Source organism: Mastigoproctus giganteus, chromosome 5, assembly GCF_048544385.1.
Source record: "Mastigoproctus giganteus isolate SK-2022 chromosome 5, ASM4854438v1, whole genome shotgun sequence".
NCBI classification, from domain to species: Eukaryota; Metazoa; Arthropoda; class Arachnida; order Uropygi; family Thelyphonidae; genus Mastigoproctus; species Mastigoproctus giganteus.
In genome coordinates this window covers 7,518,975-7,544,723 of record NC_143579.1, presented here as the reverse complement: position 1 = coordinate 7,544,723, position 25,749 = coordinate 7,518,975, and the positions used below count along the sequence as shown (strand labels likewise).

The 25,749-nt window shown below is 38.4% G+C and overlaps 1 protein-coding gene across 1 annotated transcript in view; it reads left to right on the top strand.

Annotated features, from left to right (window-relative positions):
• The window catches only part of LOC150085148 (sodium-dependent dopamine transporter-like), a 176,652-nt gene that overhangs the window by 97,583 nt on the left and 53,320 nt on the right, over positions 1-25,749 (top strand). Inside the window, exon 8 of the mRNA XM_090373849.1 lies at positions 23,723-23,863. Within this exon, the coding sequence (XP_090229975.1) occupies positions 23,723-23,863 (141 nt within the window). The remainder of the gene's footprint in view (positions 1-23,722; positions 23,864-25,749) is intronic.

Sequence of the window (25,749 nt, the reverse complement as noted above, 5' to 3'; positions counted from 1 at the left end):
GAAAACAATAATGGACCCAACACTGAGCCCTGAGGGACTCCACTAATAACATTAGTCCACGATGAGCATTGTCCATTGATTACCACTCTCTGTCTTCTCCCCCTCAACCACCCCTTTATTCATAGCAGCAATTTGCCTCCAATGTCACACTGCTCCAATTTGTGTAGCAGTCTTCCATGTGCAACAGTATCAAAAGCCTTTCTAAGATCCAAGTATATAATATCAAAGTTATTCCCTGCATCCAGTTCTTTTGTGACTGCATCATAGTATCCAATCAAGTTGGTCAGGCAAGACTTCCCCTTAACAAAACCATGCTGTGTCTGAGCTATAACTGAAGTCTTGTCTAAATGATCCTGCAGTGCTTCTTTAACCAGTGCTTCCATTAATTTTCCTGGAACAGAAGTTAAGCTCACAGGTCTATAATTACTTGTGTCAGCCTTTGATCCTCCTTTGTGAATTGAGGTCACATTTGCACATTTCCAGTCTGTGGGTACCTCCCCTGAGTCCAAGGAAGCTCTCATAATTATGGCCAAGGGTTTGCTTACTTCCTTTGCTGCCTCCTTTAATATAACTGGATAGATCCCATCCACCCCGGTTGCCTTTCTTGTGTTTATCTTCAACAGTTTCTCCTCCACTTTACTCCCAGTTATTTCAAGATTCTGTAGCTTACTGCTAGAGTTGAATACACCTCTGGCATTCCCCTTGCTGAATAACTCCTCATGTGTGAATGTCATAGACATTCATAGACAATAGTCAATTTGTCAAAGGTACTGTGTTCTACAATATTTTTAGGCCTAATGCCACAAAAGTGTTTAGAAACTTGGAGGCACATTACATATCATGTGATTGGAAAAAAAAATTATTAAAATGTTGACTGAAGTTTGTAAATATTTATTGAGTTATCTATGCATATAAAATTTTTGCTGCTATATATATAATATATTTAAACTTCACACATGTTGAAATTGAAGTAATGTATTTCATATTTATTTAACTTTATGCCAAAGCTCCCTTACCTTTTTACATTGACTTGTGTGAGTTTGTGATAACATTTTGTTGAGCAAAGTTGGTTGATGGAAAGAGAAACTGCAGGATAACTTTTATATTTGCATCCATAAAGTTGAATTGCTCTTTTTATTTTTATTTTTTAATTAATTATTTTTTTTTTTGCTGTCATTGTTGAGAATCCTGATGTAATAATATATTGTGGAAAACAGTTCTCTTTCAGCAACAATGGTATTTTCTTCTTTCAATGACAAGGAAAGGCATATCATTACATTTCATGAAATTTTATCTTTAGTGTTTAACCTGCTTGCATAAACAGATGTTGCCACTACACTGAATTGGTCATGAACCCAATCTGACAGATTTTAAATATTTCTGAACTGGAAAATATTTAGACTGGAATATTTTCTATTTTGAAAATATTCAATTGAAGTGTCTTTGGTTGTTTTTACCTCTGAAAGATGTGCGTTTTGCAAGCAATCCTTTATCAGCTAATAGACTTATATACTTATATTTTTGACGTATTGAAAATCCTTGCACCTACTTACAGAATTGAAAAACACAAGTCAAAATTTTCCAGCATGAAACACACTGCACCTCAATATGAAGTAGGAGAGTGTTCTGACTCCATTTCCTTGCACAGACCCACAAAAAAATTGGGAATTGATGGACAATAACATTGAAATTTTACAAAATCCATTGAGCACTTGCACATGTTCTTAAGATCTTTAAGCAAAATTCTGGCAACAAGAGCATTATGGCAAGAAAGATCTGATTCAGATGTTTTGAATATCTGAATTGATGGAGAGTTCAATCAATCCAGATATTTGAAATAGTAGTAGTAGTGGCATGTGATGCAAGAAAGCAAGTATATGAGCTTATGCAGCATCATAAGGCCTTGAATGGGTTGAGCACGCTGAATTCTGATGGGATCCTTCCACTTGTTCAGATTACGAACCTAAGGGGGCATAAATTCAAATTAAGAAAAGACAGATGTGGAATAGATGTGCGGAAATTTGCCTTTAGCCAGCAGGTGGTTAATTGCTGGAACAAACTTCCATCTGTCGTTGTGGAAGTTGATAGGTTAAATAAATTTAAGGAGGAACTGGACAGGCATTTGGAGGGAATGGTGTGATTTTTTTTTTTTTTTTTTTTGGCTGATATTGCATAAGCTCATACACTTGCTTTCTTGCATCACATGCCACTACTACTGTAGTGGCATGTGATGCAAGCAAATCTACATCCTTCCTAAAATGAGGTCTCCACACCTGTATGCAGTACTCAAGGCTTGGCCTGACCATTGCCTTATACTGAGGGACAATCACCTCCTTTTCCCTGCTAGCATAATTCCTATATATCATTGACAAGATCCCAGACCTGCCCTGGCAGCCTGTCTGCATTGCTCAGAAAACTTCATATCTGACTGCACAATTACTCCTAGGTCTTTTTCATTTTCTACCATCTTAAGTGTAGTACCACACAGTTGGTACGTTTCTCTGGGGTTACTTCAACCCATATGCAGTACTTTGCATTTGTCAAGGTTAAATTCAGTTGCCACTTCTCAGCCCATCTGCCCAAATTTTCTAGATCCTGTTGCAGTAGCACACTGCCATTACTGTCATTAACAATCCTGCCAACCTTTGTATCATCTGCAAACTTCGACACTAAGCCTGATATACCTTCATCAATATCATTGATAAATATACAAAACAACAGTGGACCCAACACCGAACACTGTGGGACTCCACTAATAACATTGGTCCACGAAGAGCAGCACCCATTGATTACCACCCTCTGTCTTCTCCCACTTAACAATCCTTTTATCCATTGTAGCAACTTACCCTTAATACCATTCTGCTCGAATTTGTATAGTAGTCTTCCATGTGCAACACGTAGCAATATGGCCTTAGTTGCTAATGCTCCTAAAAACCAAATAACAAACAAACCATGTGCAACAGTGTGAAAAGCTTTCCTGAAATCCAAGTATATGATATCAAAATTATTTTTTGCATCCAGTTCCTTTGTAACCACATCATAATATCCTATCAAATTTGTCAGACAAGACTTTCCCTTAACAAACCCATGCTGTGTCCGAATTATTGCTGTAATCTTGTCTAGATGATCCTGCAATGTATTTTTAACCAGTTACTCCATTATTTTACCCAGCACAGAAGTTAAACTAACTGGTCTGTAATTACTCGTGTCACCTTTCGATCCCCCTTTATGAATTGGGGATACATTTGCAAGTCTCCAGTCTGTTGGGACCTTCCCCGAGTCCAAGTATGCTCTCATAATTATGGCTAAGGGTTTGCTTACTTCCTTTGCCGCCTCCTTTAATATAACTGGATAGATCCCCTCCACCCCAGGTGCCTTTCTTATGTTTAACTTCAACAATTTCTCCTCCACTTTGCTCTCAGTTATTACAAAATCATTAAGCACCCTGCTACAATTTGATAACTTCTGCCATTTTCAAACCTTAATAACTCCTCATGTGTGAATGTAGATTCAAAATACTCATTGTTTGTTTGCTATCTGAGAAGGATCATCAACAGTTGAACCATTGATATCAAGTGGACCAATCAGATTCATCCCCTTCCTTTTAGAGTTTATATAAGTCAAGAAATCCTTGCTGTTTTTCTTAGCATCCTTTGCCAAAGATTTCTTGTAATCTGCCTTCGCCTACCTAACCTCCTTTGTGACTTGATTATAGACTAGCTTATATCTGCCATAGGCTTCTGTGTTGCCTAATAATTTATATGCATCCCATGCATTTTTCTTCTCTGTCATGAGTCTCATTAGTTTATTTGATAACCATTTAGGCCAAAATCTTGAACAATATTTCTTACTAGGTATAGGTATATTTGGGTCTAAAGGCTCCTGGGATTTCTCCCATCTCCACGTATGTACACTGTATCGGAGAAGCCTGGGATTTAAAAGTATATGGGTCATGTGCTATGTAGCATGTTGTGCCCTTGTTCATCCGGCCTGTTAGCTGCCGGGCCCCTAATGGGACCCGACATTACTATACCTCGCCACGGGGAGGCCAGCTGGGTGTTGTATTACTCTGGGTGTTATATTACTATATATTACTCTGGCGGGTCCTGCCACCTACTTTCCTGGGGTTTCAGTGGTTAGAACTGAAAAAAAAAAAAAAAAAGTGCCGCTCGCTGTTAGTTCTTAGCATTTGTTAGAATAATTTAGAAGCTTGCGAGGGGCTGTCCTCTGAAATAATATTTTCTATCTGCCTAAATGGGTCGGGCAAGAAATTTTAATGTAGTTAAATTTGGATGCATAGGGCTGAAAACGCTGTGAAAGTCAACAGTAAAGGGGGTGTGAAGACTGAAGACTGGAGGGAAGAAAAGGAAGTAAGGGCCTGATAGAGAGGATGGCCCTGCAATTGTAGTGGAGCAGGCCCGTTCTCCGCCAGAGGGAAAAGGAGGAGTGGGGAGCAAAGCCCCCACTCCCCACGAGAGGGGAAAGAAATCACCATTCAAGAGAGAAACAGTGTATGTTGAGTCATATGACCACCTTGGATGTCCTTTAGTCCAGGTGCCCAACAGGGCAAGATGAGGTTGGTTCTTCTGGTCTTGTGTGGTGTCTTTGACCAAGTTGAGTCACAGTCTTAGTTGTGTTTCCATTACTCTGGGCCATTGAAGGTTGGCTGTTGTCTCGTGATTGATATTGTCCTATTCATGGATTTGTACCTCCTCAAGGGGAGGGGAGGGTCTGTTGTCTTGTGAACAGATTTTGCGCAAAAAGTATGAAGGCTTTGTAGGTCTCTTCCTCTTGCTGAACGATGTCCTCCTGGTTTCTAAGAAGCAAGTGAATCTTGGTGTAAAGTTGACATCTGAGGTCCTCGTAGTGGTCATACTCGTAGACCAGGTGCTCCCAGGACTCCTCTTGTCCACAGGAGCACCGCGAAGTAGCTGAGATTCCAAAGTCATATGGCTTCTTTCGAAATGATCCATGTCCAGTAGGTAGGTGGTTTTGAGTTCGGGCGAAAACCAGGCTGGGGAGAGTGGATAAAGTTGTCCGACATCTGGTATAAACTTCTTAGTAATGTAGCCTTTGTTAGTAAAGTTCCAGCGATTTTGCCATAGTGATTTCATGTGTTGTAAAATCTGTCTGTTCTCCATGGTTTTGGAGTTTGCTGGGTCTGTGGTGAATCCTATATGGGAGACTATTTTTCCTTTGGAATGTTGGTACAGCAACCCCCAGCACGCAATCTCCAAGTCCAGGGAAAGGCTTCCCATCAGGACCTGGAGCGCGTGGATGCTCACAGTGCAGCAAGCTCTTGTCGTTATGAGTAATATCAATCGGTGTGTCATCTCCAGTTTTTTCTTGTTGACAGCTGCGCTAGTCTTTGTGTACCCGGCCCCAGTTGCATAGGCCAGTGCTGGGGTAAAGAATGCCTTATAGAGGATTCTAAGGGCCCGCCCTCTTCTTCAGGCCCCAGTCTTTTCTAGTGACTCTGGCCAGTAGGCTCGCATATCTTCTTATTTTTTTTCTCAGGTAGCAGAGATGTGGCGTGAAGCTAAAGTTTCTGCCAAGTATCACTCTGAGGTATTTTATTTCTGTTAGCAACTTTATGGTTTTCTTGTTTATCTTAATCTGCAGAGGTCTTCTAGGGTCAAGGAATCCTTTTAGAAGTATTGAACTTGTTTTATCTGAGGAGATAGTAAGGAGATTTGCACTAGCCCAGTTTTGCAAGTCGCTAGTGGCCCGGTTTGCTGTGGTCTCTAGTCGTGCCCGGCTGTCAGCCTGCAGCATCAGAACCAGGTCATCCGCATATGCCTGGGTTTTAACATTTGGGATATCCAAATTAAGGAATTCATCAAGGCCCAGGACAGAACCCTGAGGGCAGCCCCTGTGGACCGGCCTAGAAACAAAGGTGTATGGAATGGTAACAGTGATTCGCCTGTTTTCTTAATAGATATGAAACTTTTTAGTAGCTTCCTCGATTAATTCCTTGAATTCTTTCCACTTAGAATTTGCCTAATATCTGAATTGACTGAATTGTAGCCACAAAATGTTTCACTTCCTGTGTCACTGACATGGTTACATTAGCTTAAATACTGATACATTCCAAATCATTTTTGAAATAGCTGTCTTTCATCCAGGCTCCCTCATTGCCCAGAAAGTTCTTTGCCAAAGAAAATTTTGCTTTAGATCAGCGTTTCCCAAACTGTGTTCCCTGAAAAATCGTAATTAATAATTAAAAAAATAATATAAAATAAAATAAAATAAAGAAATTTTGCAAATCTGTAGTGTACACCACTTTTTTATCATTATAATTTTTGACTTTTTTTTTTTTTTCTGTTTATTAATATACTGGCATAGACTAATAATCAAATAGGCCCCGGCACACTTTATTTTGGCGGGCTTTGCATAGAGAAGTATGTGTAGAGGTAATGACATCTAAGAAAAAGTAGCAATGTAGCGATCTAATATGCCATTCGTATGCGATTTAGCCTGGAGTTAAGGGAGAGGGGGAAGTGAACCGATATCATAACTAAACTCACTTCCTTGTATAAATTTTTTTGATAATTATCAATATTTCGAAATATCATTATTAAAATATGTGACCATGGATTTGTAGTTGAAAAAAGGAAGTTTAAAACGAGAAGCAAAGTACTTCCAGTAGTGCAACTGTGGTCGATGAAAACAAACACAATATTGTTACACTTCAAAGTGATGAACAATCGCAGCCTTTTATTCCCAAAAAATCCGAAGTTAAAAAACGGGAATCAACTAATAAAAGACCAAAGTGAAAGTATGATACAGTTATTTGAATTTCGGCTTTACATGTGTTGGAAATATACAGTGTACAGTGCATCCCGTATGTAATAAAATATTAGCAAACAGTTCTTTGGATCCTGCTAAACTTGTGTTTTGTTAGTGTTCCTTGAATATGTTGTAATATGAAAAGTGTTCCGTGACTAAAAAAAAGTTTGGGAACTGCTGCTTTAGATTATGTCACTGTTGATATTCCTCCTGCTAAGACCTCCATGACTGCATAGTTGTTTCATCACTTGTCACTCATTTGGAGAGTTCTAGTTTGAATCCTTGTGGCAAGTGGAGGAATTCTTAAAGGCTCATCCCATTGAAGCTGTATTTAACTGATCACAAGCAGAGGGAATATGAGCTATTCTAGGTTTTCAACCTGTGTAGCATGCAAATGGCTTAAAACACTCTCCTGCAGACATAATATAACATATTGGTGTAAATGTCTTAAGATGCTGATGCATCAGTGTATTATGCCAGTAAAACCAGCAATTATATTATGCTGACAATGAATTAAGTGTGGTCATTAATATCATTTTATTCATTAAGCCAAGCCTCTAAGGAGAAATTCTTGCGACTTTGTAATTCCTGCTGTAACTTGTTTCCTGGGCATTGCATAAAGTACAGACAAAGTAGTGTAGATTTTATTCTGCTCAATCAACTAAAGTGGCTTACATCCCAGAGAAGGGTGCCATGTTATAAATGTTTCTTTTTGCTGGTATTATCATATTGATTTTCACTTTACTCCATACATGAAGCACTCTGGGTAACTGGGTATCTCATATCACAGTACCAGAAAAACCTGAAAGCTAAATAACTATCACTGCATTACTGATTCACTATTTTTAGATTTTGTTTCTTTACTTATTGGCTCCGCTTTTGTTACTAGTGGTTGCTAAGGTACTTAGTGCGATTTGTTCATGTTGCAATGTTATTTATAATGATCAACGCAAAAAATATACTGTTATCTGTGCTCTGAAGTTGAGAGAGTTTTGATGATAGAAATATTGACTTTGAGGAGTCTCTCTCTCCCCTCTCCCTGCCATAGAGTGGGGAGTGGGTAATGAAGTTATCATCTGCTGACCTTCTATGAAGGGTCTTTTATAGATTTTACTTTTGGTTCTCCTGTCATGAGGAATATTAGGAATTGGAAGGTTTATGAGTGATCACAGTTATTATGTTATTATTTGCTTTTTAGGAGCATTAGCAACTAAGGCCATATTGCTCCGGGGATATGCAGTGGTCATGGGCTCGAATCCCGGTCTAATCAAGAAGCGTGTACTATGCACTGCTGCTCCTGCCCACTTGGCTACAGAGGCGCCGTGACCACAGATGTATCATGTTCAATATCTGTTTCACCATGATGAATAGATTATTGATTGATAATAAAAGGTCTTCTATTATTAAGGGAGAGATTTAAGACTTGAGGTACTGAACAATGTAATATGTAGTGACTGGGAGTCTTATAATGCCGAACATAATAATTCTGTCAGAAAGCTCTCTTTCTCTCTCTGTGAGAGAGAGAGAGAGAGAGAGAAAGAGAAAGAGGTCTTAATTAAGGTTTCTGTTTATTCTATGAAAACGAAGAAGCATTGTCTTTTGGGTGTGCCTTGATGGTCAGCTGAATTGTCTAGATTAAGAAAGGATTTGAAGTATGCATGAAAGATTTTCAGTGCTGTAGATGTTTGGGGCTTTTTGATTTAATAGATAGAAGAAAAGATGCTATCAGGACTTTAGATGATCTTAGAGCAAGTTGATAAACTCCTAAGATGCAGTCTTGGCAAGATTTTGTAAAATTCCAGATAAATTTAGTTCCTTGGTGTAGTGTACATAAGGTGATTTCTGTCAAGATATATTTTAATGATGTGATATCCATAGTTCGGGATGAGGGAATCAAATAGTTGGACTCAATCCACATAGTACTGAGAAATTTGTTACCTAACAACAACAGGGAAATTGAATCAGAGGAGCACAGAAATACAGTCAGTGATAATGAGTTACAACTCCTTAGATAGAGAAATCTCCCTCTCCCCATCAAAGGAAGCAGACTAGAGTTGGTTAAGGATAGCCAAGAATCTGGGGGGGGGGGGGGGGGCTGATCACCATGAGGTTTAAATTATAAAGTGCAGCTATTGCTGGATGTATATAACAACTGTCTAAGGCAAGGATGTTTGTTTCCCTTTGTGGAAAAAAGGCAGTTTTGAGAGTAATCATAAGAACCTGGAAAGGTCTGTGAATGAGTCAGCTTAATACTGTACAATTGCCCTTTTACCCATTTAGGCAAGATATACGAGTGTCTGTTATTACGTGTTTTTTTTTTTTTTTTTTGTTAGCCATGAAGTTATGAATTTGTTCTCCACCAAACAGTTTTGGATTTAGAAAAGGAAAACCTATGGAGGGTGCCATTTATAGGTAACATAGTTTAGTTAATGAGTATCCTTGGGCCTGTTCATAGATTTTAAGGGTGCATTTGATGCCTTTTGGTGGGATTGTATCCCCTGAAGGCCTAGAAGTTGGCCCAGAGATATTAATTCTCTGATAGAAGTGTTCAGTTTAAAGCCAGCTATGCTAAGGAGACATACTCTGCACAGCATGGATGCTCATAGGGGTGAATCTAGGGGCTGACCACATGGAACATAGTAGTAGATGAATTTTTGGAGCTAGTCATAGGGGAATGTGGATATGGTTGCTTATATGGAAGACTTGGTGTTTGTTGTGTATGAACGATACAGAAAAGAGACTCTGGATAGAGCTTTGGCTCCTTAGGTCAGTTGCTTGATTGGCGGTTGTGTTGCATAAGCTTACCGCATCTAGGATGAAATCTGATAATGTTGCTGAAGGTCATAGTCAGTTTGATGAGGTTATCCCCCCATTAAGTATAAGGATGTTTCTCTTAGATGTGTGTATGTTAAAGTATCTTGGGATATGCTCAGGGGAGCATTTCTTTACCGAGCATGTTAAGCACCTTAATAACAAAATTAAGACCTATGTGGAGACTTATTTGAAGAGTTTGAGTTAAGTGGGAGATTAAGGGGAGTTATCTTTATCTGATTTATGAATGTTTATTCATATCAATGATCACTTATGCCTCTGGTGTCTTATATGTTAAAATCACAAACAGTCTTATTAAGAAACATTTTTAGTCTGATCAGAGGTTTGTGTTCCCGACCATAATGCTGGATTTGACTTGTAAATGGCTGGCAGATCTCTTGATCTGTGTGGCTTGATTTATGGTATTAGGAGGAACAACCAAATTGTTGTGTGTAGGCTTCCAATCTTGCCCGGCTAATGGAGTGATGTATGGTCATGGTAGTAATATCTGAGCAGGGGCATATTGGTGATGAGTTGATGAATATATGGCAATTACATGGTAAAACCCTGAAAAAGGAGGAGAGATACACATTTTCTGCCCCTTATGGGTTAACTGTTGATGACCCTGCTCGAGTTGCAGACAAATTGAATAGGTATTTTGCATCTAAATTCACACGCGAGGAATTCTTTAGGGAAGGAGATACCAGAAGTTTATCAAGCTCTAATGAGGAGCTCAATGACTTTTGTGATAACTGAAAAGAAAGCGGTGGAGAAATTGTTGAGGTTGGACATAAAAAAGGCATATTGGGCAGATGGAATCTATCCAGTTATATTAAGGGAGACACAAAGGAGGTAAGCAAACCCTTAGCCATAATTATGAGAGCATCCTTGGATTCAGGGGAAGAACCTTTGAACTGGAGATGAGCGAATATAGCCCCAATTCCTAAAGGAGGATCAAAAAGTGATATTAGTAATTACAGATCTGTTAGCTTAACGTCTGTTCTTCCAGGGAAAATAATGGAATCACTGATTAAAGAAGTAATGCAGGACCATTTCGAGAGGCATGCAATTATACTGCAATCACAGCATGGATTTATCAAGAGAATATTATGTAATAACCAAGGAACTGGATGCAAAAAATAATTTTGACATCATATACTTAGATTTCAGGAAAGCCTTTGATACTGTAGCACATGGAAGGCTGCTGTACAAACTGGAGCAATGTGGCATTAAGGGCACGTTACTGCTACGGAGAGGCCTCCGTAGCCGTGTGGTCAGGAGCAGGAATGCAGTAGCACACGCTCTTTGAGTAGACTGGGGTTCAAGCCACTGACTGCTAAATACAGTCAATCTGCCAACCCGCACTGGACCAGCGTGGCAGATTACGGTCCATTTCCCTTAGCATGAATTGTTGAGGAGGCTTTCAACCTGCAGTGGGTTGATAATGGCTGCAGTTTCCCTTTACTTTTTTTACTGCTATGGATAAAGGGATGGTTAAGTGGAAGAAGACAGAGTGTGGTTAGCATTAGTAGAGGCATTTGATGCAAGAAAGCAAGCTTATGCAGCATTAGCCAAAAAAAAAAATAAAAAAAAAAATAAATAAAAAATAACCACTTCCACTTCACCCCTCTGTTCATTCGAAATACCTGTCCAGCTGAGCCTTAAACTTATTTAGGCTATCAACTTCCACGACAAGGGATGGAAGTCTGTTCCACCAACAAACCACCCGCTGGCTAAAGGCAAATTTCCTCACATCTATCCTACATCTGATCTTCCTCAATTTGAATTTATGCCCTCTCAGGTGATTATTCTGAGCAAGAGGAAGAATCCCATCAGCATTGAGCATGCTCAAACCATTCAAGGCTTTATACACCTCTATCAGATCACCTCGCTGGTGCCTAGTCTCCAGACACTGTAATTTGCAAAACTTAAGCCTTTCTTCGTAAGAGCACCCCTTTGTTCCATTCACTAATCTTGTTTCCCTTCTCTGTACTCGTTCCAGCATCTCTAATTGGTAATCAGGCAAGACTTCCCCTTAACAAAACCATGCTGTGTCTCAGCTATAACTGAAGTCTTCTCTAGATGATCCTGCAGTGCTTCTTTAGTGCCTCCATTAATTTTCCGGGAACAGAAGTTAAACTGACAGGTCTATAATTACTTGTGTTGCCCTTTGATCCACCTTTGTGAATTGGGGTCACATTTGCACATCTCCAGTCCATGGGTACTTCCCCTGAGTCTAAGGAAGCTCTTATAATTATGGCTAAGGGTTTGCTTACTTTCTTTGCTGCCTCCTTTAATATAACTGGATAGATCCCATCCACCCCAGGTGCCTTTCTTGTATTTATCTTCAACAATTTCTCCTCCACTTTACTCTCAGTTATTACAAGATTCTCTAGAAAGAGTTGAATACACCTCTGGCATTCCCCTCGCTGAATAACTCCTCATGTGTGAATGTAGATGCAAAATATTGATTTAGTTTGTTAGCTACCTGAGCAGGATCATGAACAGTTGAACCATCGATATCAAGTGGACCAATCTGATTCATCCCCTTCCTTCTAGAGTTTACATAAGTAAAGAACTCCTTGCTGTTTTTCTTTGCATCCCTTGCCAAAGATTTCTCGTAATCTGCCTTCGCCTGCCTAACCTCCTTTGTAACTTGGTTACAGATCAACTTGTATCTATCATAGGCTTCTGTGTCACGTGTTAATTTGTATGTATCCCATGCATTTTTCTTCTCTGCCATATGTCTCATTAGTTCATCTGACATCCACTTAGGCCTAAACCTTGAACAATATTTCTTGGTATGTAAAGCCTAGTAGCTGCCAAGATAAGTTCTGTGAATGCTTCCCATTTTGAATTTGCTGTTGGTAACATCATCAGTTGGTCCCACTGTATAGAATTTGCATACAGTCTCAGTCCATCATAGTCGCCTTTACGAAAGCAATAACCCTTCCCTTTACCCCTAATGGTAGTTACCTCTTTGAGTAAATCCCACTTCAGCACACTGTGATCACTGCCACCTAGTGGTTCATTTATCTGCAGATTCTTAATGCATGAAGAATCACTGCTGATAATCAAATCAAGAGTATTGCTCCCTCTAGTTGCCTCCCGAACATGCTCATGTAGAAAACAATCATCGAATAAATCCACAAAAGCCTTGCTAGTGTGTGAGTGACCAACTCACAAATTCCAGTCAATATCTGGGAAATTAAAATCTCCCATTATAAGACTCTCTGATTTACTGGCCCACTCTATTTCCCTGTACAGTTCCTTATTATACTCATCAGAGTCATTAGGCCTATAGCACACTCCTACTCTCAATTTTGATCTCCCAATGCTTATGTCACACCAAACTGACTCGACACTGCACTGTCCAGCGATGTCGACTGGCTTCACTTCCTTGGATTTTATGTATTTCTTAACTAATAGCATAACCCCTCCTCCCTTCCTATCCTGTCTATCCTTTATGTAGACATTGTACTTCCCCAATTCTAGTTCTGCATTCCTTATATCTGTGTGACACTACGTCTCTGAAATCCCCACAATATCTGCCTTTGATGTTTTGAGCAATACCTCAAATTCATCAAATTTATTTACTAAACTCCTAGCATTGGTGTACATGCAAGTATACATGCACCTGTTCTTTTTCTTAGCTACCGTAACACTACCCATGTGTTTACTTGTACCCCAATGATTCCCAGCAGTCTCTGAAATATCCTGCATCTTATTTTCCAGGCTGCGGCTCATTCCAATAGAAGCAATGCAAGAATCACTTTCACCTCTGCCAGTGGCTACTGTTAATCCTTGTATCCCCCCAATCTAGCAGTTTTCCGACCCACTTAACACTGCCTCGATAGCATCAGCAAACATTCTTGCACCCTTTCTATTTAAGTGTATCCCATTCCTGTAGAAGCAATCTCTCCTGTTAACAAGTACAGTCCAGGCTGAAAAAAATTCTACCCCTTGAGCCTTGCACAGTCTTTCCAGGGACGAATTGATCGACAGGGCTCTCATCATATGCTCCCTCCTATCGTGTCTGGGCAGAATTGCAGACACTTTCAAATTCAAGCCTAATTCATGGCTTTTTTTCAACAGTGACCTGTACTTTTTAAGTAATTCTGCCGGTCTCCTACTCTTAATATCATTAGTGCCAACGTGTACAACTATATCACCTTTTGTGCCCTTAAAAGATGATATCCGCTCTACAACGTCATGAACCTTTGCCGCTGGCAGACATACCCTGTCCTGTTCCACCTATCCTTTTTACAAAGCATGTTTCCCATTTCCCTGACAATAGAGTCACCAACAACTACTAGTTCCTTTGGGATCAGCGCATTCTGCCTTGGGGGCTGCCACTGTGTTGCGTGATGACCAAGTGCAAGCTCTGGCATTGGTGTGGGCAGCTGAGAGTTTGATGGGCCCCTCACTTTTAATCCTTTGAGGGCATCCACCCTGTCCTTCAAGATCTCAATGACTTTTGTGATAACTGAAAAGAAAGCAGTGGAGAAATTGTTGAGGATGGACATAAAAAAGGCATATGGGGAAGATGGAATCTATCCAATTATATTAAGGGAGACACAAAGGAGGTAAGCAAACCCTTAGCCATAATTATGAGAGCATCCTTGGATTCAGGGGAAGGACCAAAAAGTGATATTAGTAATTACAGATCTGTTAGCTTAACGTCTGTTCTTCCAGAGAAAATAATGGAATCACTGATTAAAGAAGTAATCCAGGACCATTTCGAGAGGCATGCAATTATACTTCAATCACAGCATGGATTTATCAAGAGAATATTATGCAATAACCAAGGAACTGGATGCAAAAATTAATTTTGACATCATATACTTAGATTTCAGGAAAACCTTTGATACTGTAGCACATGGAAGGCTGCTGTACAAACTGGACCAATGTGGAATTAAAGGCACATTACTGCTACGGAGAGGCCTCCATAGCCGTGTGGTCAGGAGCGGGAATGCAGTAGCACACGCTCTTTGAGTAGACTGGGGTTCAAGCCACTGACTGCTAAATACAGGTCTGGAGGCCTCATTTCAAGAAGGATGTAGAGCTGCTGGAACGAGTACAGAGAAGGGCAACAAGATTAGTGAATGGAACAGAGGGGTGCTCTTACGAAGAAAGGCTTAAGTTTTGTAAATTACAGTGTCTGGAGACTAGGCACCAGCGAGGTGATCTGATAGAGGTGTATAAAGCCTTGAATGGTTTGAGCATGATCAATGCTGATGGGATTCTTCCTCTCGCTCAGAATAATCACCTGAGAGGGCATAAATTCAAATTGAGGAAAGACAGATGTAGGATAGACGTGCGGAAATTTGCCTTTAGCCAGCGGGTGGTTGGTTGGTGGAACAGACTTCCATCCCTTGTCGTGGAAGTTGATAGCCTAAATAAGTTTAAGGCTCAGCTGGACAGGTATTTCGAACGAACAGAGGGGTGAAGTGGAAGTGGAGATGGACTGAGAGGTGGCAACTAAAGTTTAACATTGACAAATGCAAATACAGCATATGCATAACACTCCTGAGTGTAGTACCAATTGTGCAGTACTAACTCAGGGTAGTGGAGAATGAAAAAGACCTGGGGGAATTGTGCAGTAAGATATGAAGTTTTCAGAGCAGCACAGACAGGCTGTCAGAGCAGCTCATGGGGTTTTATCAATGATATACAGGAATTTTGCTAGCATGGATAAGGAGGTGGTTATCCATTTGTATAAGGCAGTAGTCAGACCACACCTTGAGTAATGCATACAGGTCTGTAGGCCTCATTTTAGGAAGGATGTAGAGCTGCTGGAATGATTACAGAGAAGGGCAACGAGATTGGTGAAGGAAAAAAGAAATGCTCCAGTTCTGCAAATTGCAGCATCTGGAGACAGGCACCTGCAAGGTGATTTGATTGAGGTGTGTAATGCCATGAATGGTTTGAGAAAGCTCAATGCTGATAGGACAAACTTCCATCTGTCATTGTGGATGTTGATAGCTTAAATAAATTCTAGGAAGAACTGGATAAACTTTTTCAATGAATGGATGGGTGAAATGGGAATTTTTTTTTGGCTGATGCTATATACACTTGCTTTCTTGCATCGTATGTCACTGCTAATGATCAAAATGCACAGCCTCGTTTACCTGTTTGACAGTTCCTTCATTTAATGATCTGCAGGCTGTTTGCTTTGCGGATCATCTTCCAGTGATTCATATCTGTCCATGAACCTATTGATGCCGTTCATTCACCTTGGACCAGGACATTATTTACGTGGCATACATTATCAGAGACATTAGTATCAGAGACATTGATTTTACTGACTGCTCGAGGTGGACTATTTCTCCAATTTGAAACCTTTGCCACGTTGCATTCTCTCCTGAGTGCTATCCTTATTAATTTAACATTTTAACTATGCGTGGTTTGGTTTGCCCTGTTCATTATTCCTTGGCATATCAGCTACTTAGTTAGTGCTCTTATTCATGTGGTACTAGAAGTAATTGGATTCTGTGTTTAAAAGCCTGCTGCAAGTGTGGAGGCTCAAATCCTCAAAATCTCTTCCAAACAGTATTGCTCTATTGAGATTTCACAGAACTTTTGTCAATCTGTTATGTATAAAAATGGCAGTTTCGAGTCTTAAGTAATAATTCATGAATGCCATACAAAAGTTTTCTGCTGAATTCAGGCAAAATAAATAAAGGTTTGATTGAAACCTTGCCTTACTATTATTATTTGCATTTTAACTATACGTATTATGGCTAGTTAATCAAGTTATAGAAAAAATAAATGCTTGTTATTTTTAATGCAATACTGAAGAAACTCCTGGTGATTTTCTTCACAATGAGACATTTAATGCTTTTATTACAAATGTAGTTTTCATTTTTAGCTACGTACAGAAATAATGCTTTAGCACTGCTTGTACATAATTAATATGTATTTATATACTTGAAACGCATTAGCTCTAAAATTATATTGATTAAAATCAAGTGCTCTAATGTAGAAAGCAAGGTACTAGATTAGCACCCGCAATATTTTGAATGAATGAATAGCAATGTAAAAAACAGACTTAATGGTTTAGAATCAGAAATACAGTTATTAAGTTTCACCTGATACTTATGTAATTAAAACATATTTAGATATTGAAAAATTAAGCTTTAAGGTACAGAATTTCTGCCAGTTTCTTGATCACATGAATATCACTCCCAAGTCATCATCATCAGCCATTTTCAATCCACTGCAGGATGAAGGCCTCTCCAGCAACTTTCCACTTCTTTCTGTTTTGAGCACTGGCCATCCATTTACTACCCAAAAACTCATGAATTTCATCTATCCATCTCCGCCTTTGTCTTCCAGGTTTTCTTCTAGCTCCTCTTGGGTACCATTCTGTTATTTTCTTAGTCCATCTGTCATCATGTCTTCGAGCTATGTGTCCTGCCCAAGACCATTTTAGTTCTTTAGTTTTGATAAGAATGTCCTTTACTTGAGTTTGCTGCCTAATCCATGTGTTTCTCTTCTTATCTAACAGTCTGATTCCCAATATAATTCGTTCCATTCTTCGCTGTGTAGTTCTTAGCTTCTCTTCCATTCTTTTGGTGAGTGCCCAAGTTTCACTTCCATAAGTCATGGTGGGGAGTATACATTGATTCATTATTTTACGTTTCAGACAAACTGGGATATTGCTCTTCAGTATGTGACTATATTTCCTGAATGCTATCCATCCAAAATTTATTCTTCTCTTGACTTCCAGCCATTTATCATTATTCCAGCTAATAACTTGTCCCAGATAAGTATATGACTCCACCTTTTCAATTACTGCTCCTTCAATCATTATTTCCCTTTCCGTGGCATACTTGTTCATCATTACTTTTGTTTTAGCCATATTCATCTTTAGTCCAAAATCCTTACTAACTGTGCATAACTGATTAAGATTTTCCTCTAATTCTTTGGGATCGTGGCTTATGACCACAATGTCATCTGCAAATCGTAAATGGTTTAGGTACTCTCCGTTCACATTGACTCCTTTCTGCGACCAGTCTAATCTTCTGAAAGCTTCCTCAAGGGCAGCAGTAAACAGCTTCGGAGATATTGTGTCTCCTTGTCGAACTCCTTTCTCGATTTTAAATTTGCTACTGTCTTTGTCTAGTCTAATAAAGGATGTAGCACTCTCATATATTTTCTTCAAAATCATAATATATGGAGTATCTATGCCTTGTCTTTCCAGTGCCCGAAACATTGCCTTATGCTGTATGGAGTCAAATGCCTTTTCATAATCCACAAATGCCAGGCATAATGGTGTTTTATATTCACTTGCTTTCTCCATTAGCTGTGATATTACGTGAAGGTGATCCATAGTTGAGAATCCTGTCCTAAAGCCAGCTTGCTCTTTCGGTTGATTCTCATCAAGTATTCTTTTTAATCTGTTAGTAATGACCCTTGTGAACAACTTGTAGATATGGGATAACAAGCTAATTGGTCTATAATTTCCAATTTCTGATTTATCTCCTTTCTTATGCAGCAAAACTATGATTGCATTATTCCACTGCTTAGGCATCACACCTTTTCTAATGCACTTTGTGAAGAGCCTTGCCAGTTTTTGTGTTATGTCTCTCCCTCCCAATTTTAACAACTCTACAGTAACTTCATCTTCCCCCGGGGCTTTCCGATTCTTCATTTTCTTCAATGCATGTTCTACCTCATCAGGAAGAATATCGGGTATGTCGTATGTGTTGCTACTTTGCAATCCATCTTCCCCACTGCTGGTATCATTCCCTCGCTCCTTGTATAATTCTCTATAGTAGTCTTCTGCTATTTGAATTATGCCTTCTCTGCTATTTATAAGTACACCATCGCTATTCTTCAGTTTCAGTATCATTTGTCTTTCTGTATTACTGCTCATGGCTGCTGATTTAAATCCTTTGTTTTCCCTTAATGCTTGTTCTACTTTTCTTGTGTTAAATCTTCTTATGTCCTCTCTGAGTCTCTTTCTAATGGCTTTGCATAACTCAGTATACTCAATTTTCTCCCTGTCAGTGTTTTTCTTGCTCTTCATTTGTCGTCTTTTGTTCATCATGACAAGTGTTTCTTGACTAATTTTTTCTTCTTTGGATTTCTGTTTCCCTATAGGTTTCTTGGGCTTTATCACTTTCAGAAAGTTGTAATATTCCTCGTCCATATCTTGGTCCTGAGCAGTCTGCAGAAGCTCAAACTTGTTCTTAAGTTCCAGTACATACTGCTTTTTCTCCTCCTCTGTTATTTCAAAGACCTTTGTATTATTTACTCAAGTCAGTTTTTTCCTTTCCTTTCCTACATCTATATCAAGTGTACATCTTACCATTCTGTGATCACTTCCAACATTTACCTTATTCAGGACGGTAACATCATTCACAATATATCTTCTGTTAGTGAGGATGAAGTCGATTTCATTAGTTGTTAATCCATTTGGACTCTTCCATGTCCACTTTCTGTTCACCCTTTTCTTGAAAAAAGTGTTCATTACTGACATTCCTTGAGATTTCGCAAATTCCACAAGTCTTTCACCTCTTTTATTTCTTTCACCAATTCCAAAATTTCCTATAGTTCCTCTTTCTGCGCTGTTTTGCCTTTTTCCAACCTTAGCATTGAAGTCCCCCATAATAATAGTGTAGTGGGTTTTCTGCTCATCTAGAAGACTCTCAATTTCAGTGTACATTTCTTCAACCTCTTCATCATCATGGCTCGATGTTGGTGCATAAATCATTATAATCTTTAGCTTGTACCTCTTAGAAATCTTGAGTATTAGTCTTGACACCCTTGGTGATGTACTTTTGAATTCCAAAATGTTGTTTTTAAAATCTTTATGGACCAGAAACCCAACTCCACCTTCACTCCTTTCACTGTTTCCATTAGTGTACAGGAGATTTCCACTTGATAAACTTATAAGTGATTCATTTCTTCTTCTTGTTTCAGCCAAACCAATGATATTCCAATTCACATTTTCTAATTCCTTTTCCAGCTCTAATATCCTGTCTTCACCGATGAGTGATCGTACGTTATAACATGCCAGGTTCAATTTCCGTGCATGGCAGCCTGGTCGTACCCAGAGATTCTTAGCACCCTCTGCTTCCACTCTGATCCTCTCGCTGCCGTAAGAGGGAGAGTGAAAGCTGCTGGGGACTGAGGGCCATTTGTATTGTTGTGCTCTCATTGCTGGAGGGTTTGGTCTTTTCCTCTTCACGCTGACCAGGCGTCTTGAAGAGAACCACTCTACACGTTCGTTGCCACCTAAGTGACGTAACAGGGCTTTCCATTGAGAAGGTGTGCATGAGTGGATTTTAGGTAGGCAGGCCAACCGGACTTCTCCTAAATCTTCTGTAATAGAGAGATATTGGATCCATCAGTGTTTTAGGCTGAGTGTCTGATAACACACAGGATACCTGTTCCCCTCTAAGCCCCCACTCCCAAGTATCAGCTGTGAATGATATGACTTTGATCAAGGGATTGGCAGAAATCCTGTAACATAAAATTTAATGTCATATAATTAATTAATTATTTTATTTATTATTTTTTTTTTCACAGAATAAATTAATTATCAATTGTGTAGTAAAATAAAGTGTAAATTCTATTGGTATACTCAAACAGTTGAGTATTTTTCACTAAAAATAATTACACAGTACCAGATACTTTCAGTTGTATAATAAGTGCCCAGTTCCATAGTGTCATTCTAATTTGTCATTATTTCAGATCTACCCATTTCAAAACAAAAAGTGAGGATGATCAATCTTATGGTTTGAAAACAATTAATGGAATTGATGCAGTTGCATTCATGCGAATTGCAGTTGCATTCATATGAGAATTATTAGCAACTATTATACATTTTAAATATATTTATAATATATTTGATACAGCATTTAGTTTTATAGAAATTTATAAATAAATATTTCTTATTTCAAAATGCTGCAGATGAAAAGGATCGTTCTAAAATGGTAAGAAAGTTTAAAAATTTTTAAATCTAATGATAATGATTCTTTGTAAATTACATCTCTGTTTTAAAATTTCATATTAAATAAAACACCACCGTCATTACTAATAAAAAAAAACTAATAAATATGTTTATTGCTTTATTTGTTTATTTTAGATAATATTTAAAAAGCCATTAGTAACTGTCTTATTTCCTCTAATATTTTCAAAAGTACACATTTTCTCAGAAGTGCACAAACTTTACATCTGCACTATTTCTTATGCTTACATCTTTAAATCTTTATTCTAATAAAAGCAATTTTAAATTAAAGAAAATAAAAAATTAAAGTGAGCTATTATAGTCTTACTGTAAGAAGATCAAAGTTGTTACACATTGCAGTGATATTACACAAAATAATTGTTTTTGAATTACTGTGTTGAAACACATAATATGTTACCAAAATATTGGACACCAATGAAGAAGTACATTTTATGCAAATCATTGGTTATGCAAATATTATTGAGGATGGAATGAGAGCACAGATGTATAAATGAAAATGCAGATGTTTGTTATTTGCATTTGACATGCAGTGCAGAAATAAGCTCAGTGAAATTTCAGAGCTCATTATTCTAAAGACTTCTATTATTTACAAGTAGAAGGTAGCTGACCATTTCATGTTAAGGACCTTGTTTCATTAAGGACCTTGCATACTTTGCAACAAGACCTCACTTAATGGTTGGCCAGGTATCCAAAAAAACTTCCTAAATTTGGCAAATCACCCATGAGGTTTAGGAATGTACAGGTACATTTGTCTGAGAGCAATATATGATTTATGGTTCCACAAAACTTTCTTCATGTAGATTTATGCACATCATATATTAATAATTATTGACTACACTGACCAGACTTAGTATACAAATATAAAATTAAAACCAAAATAACACTGATCAGGTTTTAGACAAATTGAATAGGTCTTTTGCATCTACATTTACACATTAGGAATTCTTTAGGGAAGGGGATGCTAGAAGTTTATCAAACTCTAATGAGGACCTACATGACTGTGATAACTGAAAGGAAAGTGGAGAAGAAATTATTGAAGATGGACATAAAAAAAAAGCACTTGGGGTGGATGGAATCTATCCAGTTATATTAAGGGAGGCAGCAAAGGAGGTAAGCAAACCCTTAGCCATAATTATGAGAGCATCCTTGGATTCAAAGGTGGTCCTTATGGACTAGAGATGTGCAAATGTATCCCCAATTCATAAAGGGGAATGAAAAGGTGACATGAGTAATTACAGACCTGTTAGCTTAATGTCCCAGGGAAAATAATGGAATTGCTGGTTAAAGAAGTAATGCAGGTTATTGCTGGTTAATCACTGGAAGTAATCACTGGTTAAAGAAGTAAAGAAGTAATGCAGGATCATATGGACAGGTATGCAATTATATTGCAATCACAATATGGATTTGTTAAGGGGGCTGAATTGTCTAACCAATTTGATAGGTTGCTATGATGCAGTGACCAAGGAACTGGATGTGAAAAATAATTTTCATGTCGTATACTTGGATTGCAGGAAAGCTTTTGATATTGTTACACCTAAAAGACTGCTGTACAAATTAGAACAGTGTAGCATTAAAGGCAAGTTACTGCTATGGATAAAGGGATGGTTAAGTGGAAGAAGACAGAGAGTGGTTATCAATGGGCACTGTTCTTTGTGGGTTAATGTTATTAGTGGAGTTCCCAGGATTCAGATCTGGGTTCATTGTTGTTTTCATTATTTATCAATGATATTGATGAAGATATATCAGGCTTAATGTCTAAGTTTGCAGATGATACAAAGGTTGGCAGGTTGGTTAATGATATTCATCAGGGTGAGCTACTGCAACAAGATCTAGGAAAAATTGGGTCGATGGGCTGAGAAACAGCAGTTGAAGTTTAATATATTTTAATATATAAAATTTTTAAAGAAGCACTGCAGCGTTATCTAGACAAGACTGCAGTTATAGTTCAGACACAGCATGGATTTGTTAGGGGGAAGTCTTGTCTGACAAATTTGATTGGATTCTATGATGTGGTCACAAAGGAACTGGATGCAAAATATAATTTTGATATCATATACTTGGATTTTAGGAAAGCTTTTGATACTGTTTCAGACGGAAGACTACTGTACAAACGGGAGCAGCATGGCATTAAGGGCAAGTTGCTACAATGGATAAAAGGATGGCTGAGAGTGGAAGAAGACAGAGTGATAATCAATGGAGAGTGTTGTGTGCGGTGTTCGAGATCAGCTTTCTGTAGTTGTGGATTGCCTCCTCAGTACCTTGAGTTAGTCAGTCTCAAGGCCTGGTGCTATTAGCAAGTCAAATCCAAGGATCCTGACTAGAAATGCATTCAAAATAAATAAATAAATTGAAATCGAGGGAAGACAATTGTAGAACAGATGTGTGGAAATTTGCCTTTAGCCAGCGTTGTTGATAGTTGGAACAAACTTAAATCTGTCATAGTGGAGGTCAAAAACTTAAATACATCCATTCACTCCAAATGCTTATCTAGTTCTGCCTTGAACTTATTTAAGTTTTTGTACTTGGTAGCAATACCCATCAAGAGGTGGAACTCCCAATCGTGGAGAAATAATATAAGAGCAGTAATAATAATAATAATAATAAGTAAGATACTACTACTAATAATAATAATAAGTAAGATACTACTAATAATAATAATAATAAGTAAGACTGATGATAACAAATGATGACGTATCAAACACGCCAGACTGGCTAAGTGCTTTGGGGTCAATTCAATGGAAATGAAGCATGTAATTCTTAATGTGTCTAGTTTACATTATATTGTTGAAATCAGAAGGAATATGTTGGAAAGTACTCAGAAAAGTATGCAAAACTTGCTATGACAGTTTTATCTTCTCTGTGCCTCAGTGAATGAAAATAAAAAATTCAAACAGTGCAGAGCAGAATTTTAGTAACTTCTAAATTTTGAGTGGCTGTGATTCTTTGCTAAACTATGTATGGTTACTTAGGGCCCTCCTAATGATTCCTGACAAGGTGGGATCCTACCAGACTAATTCTTACTTTATATAATTTCTTCTATATGTTATTTAATTTGTTTGTATCCTATTTTATTGTTATTTTTAACCTTGTTTTTGGTGTTATCAGTAATTTTTTGTTAAAAATAATCTTGTGGTGAATTAGGTGAGATTGATGGCAACAGTTCTTACATCTCTTAAAGAATCATACAGCCATTTCATCAAGAACAGATTCAGAGGTCATAATGTGTTTCTTGCTGCCCTATGTGCTGCATCCTTTTTCACAACAATTCTCTATGTCACTCAGGTAAGCAGATAGTAGTTAATGATTTGTGATATTAGTAATTTCATATAATTTTAAACATAATTGTTTAAAAGTATATTAAATATTAACCAATGTAATTATATAATATAATGTTTAAAGATTTATATATGTTTTGTGTATTTTGTTAAAGGGGTTTACCACTTAGAAGCTGCACAGTTCCAGAAGTAGGATTTATGCAAAAATACATTGCTTGAAGCCGACCGGGCTAGCCGAGTGGGTAAAGTACCTGCCCGGCAACCCAAAGGTCGCGGGTTCGATTCCCGCCTCGGGCTTGGATCAAAGTACTGCAAAAAACCTTGGGAGGTGCAATATGGCCACAGAAGCCGATGCGCCAACAACTACCAAATCAAAAAAAAAAAAAAAAAAACATTGCTTGAGACAGGAATGCTTTCTCTGCCTAACAGCTGTTTAAAACAGAAATTGAAACCCAAAAAGGTGTTGATAATTTTATAGATAATTCAAGTTTTCTGTAATTGTGGAATGTAGGTTCATTCATTATCTGGGAATTATCTTGACCTAAATCCATTTCAGTAGACCAAATCCACTTCAGAAAGGAAATGCAAAATATGAAACCTAGAAGTTTTTGAAACAGTTGAAAAATAATAATTATTCACATGTGGCAACCTAAAATTAGCAGTGAGGTTTGTGTATGTCTCACATTTCCAATGCTGGATTACTGCTGTAGCCAGAACAAAGGCAATGCTATAGCATATTAGGTCTCCATTGTATCATGTTATTGTCCTGTTGTTAGAGTGCTGCGCAACTTTTTTTTTTGTGCCACAAATTTTGCCATGATGCAGGGCGATTCTAAATTATTGTTGGGGTTTCTGTGGCCTATAATTTTCTAACTGGAAACAACAAAATAAAACTGCTTATGGAATATGAAAGTGTAATTCAAAAAGTTTTATTACCTATAGAATCAATACTGCAGAATGCTAAACAAATTCAACATGCACGCCTTTCGTGGCACGTAAGATGTCCAAGCGATATTCAATTTCCCTTGAAGTGTTCTCCAGCATTTGCGGTGTAACTGTTTTTATCGCAGCAACAATTCTGAGCTTCAGTTCATCGAGGGAGGTCACAGGGTTCTTGTACACAATGTCCTTCACATATCCCCACAGGAAGAAATCAAGCGGTGTAAGATCGAGTGAGCACAGAGGCCACAGAATCAGTCCACCACTCCCAACCCAGCACAGGAAAATGCATGTCTTGGATGGCCAGCATGAATCCTTCAGTCTCAGGGAAGAGCATTCCACTTTTGAGCCATGCATTGGAAACAGTGGTGTTGATGTGATCTTGATGGAGGTCATTGTAGTGTCTGCCATGGAGTGTCTTCTTTGCCCATCTTTCTAACTTTGTTTCTTTTACTGTCTGGGCAGGAGAGATTTCCTCACTTAGGTTGAGTGGGCATGTCACTTATCTATCTTCCCTATGGCCTGGTGGAGTGGTGCCGTGTTGTTCTCAAAGTAATCCTTCAGGTTAACTATCGCTGTTTTCTGTTCTATCAGGTCTATCAGGCCCCTTCCTCCCTCTTTCAGAGGTATTTTTATTCTCTCCACCGCTGACTTCGGGTGGTGTTGGTGACTCTTGGTCATCATTGTCCTTATCTTTCGCATGATATCTTTTAGCTCGGTGTTAGTCCAATCTATGATCCCGAATGTGTATGTTAGTACTGGAGCTGCATAGGTGTTTATGGCTTTAACTGTGTTTCCTCCATTCAGTTTTGCTTTTAGCAGGCTTCTGAGTCTCTGATGATATTTTTTGGTCAGGCACTTCTTGATTTCCTTGTGCTCTAACTGCTCAGCCTGCATCATCCCTAGGTATTTGTAGGTTTCTCCTTCTGTCATGGCTTCGATCTCTTTATAAGT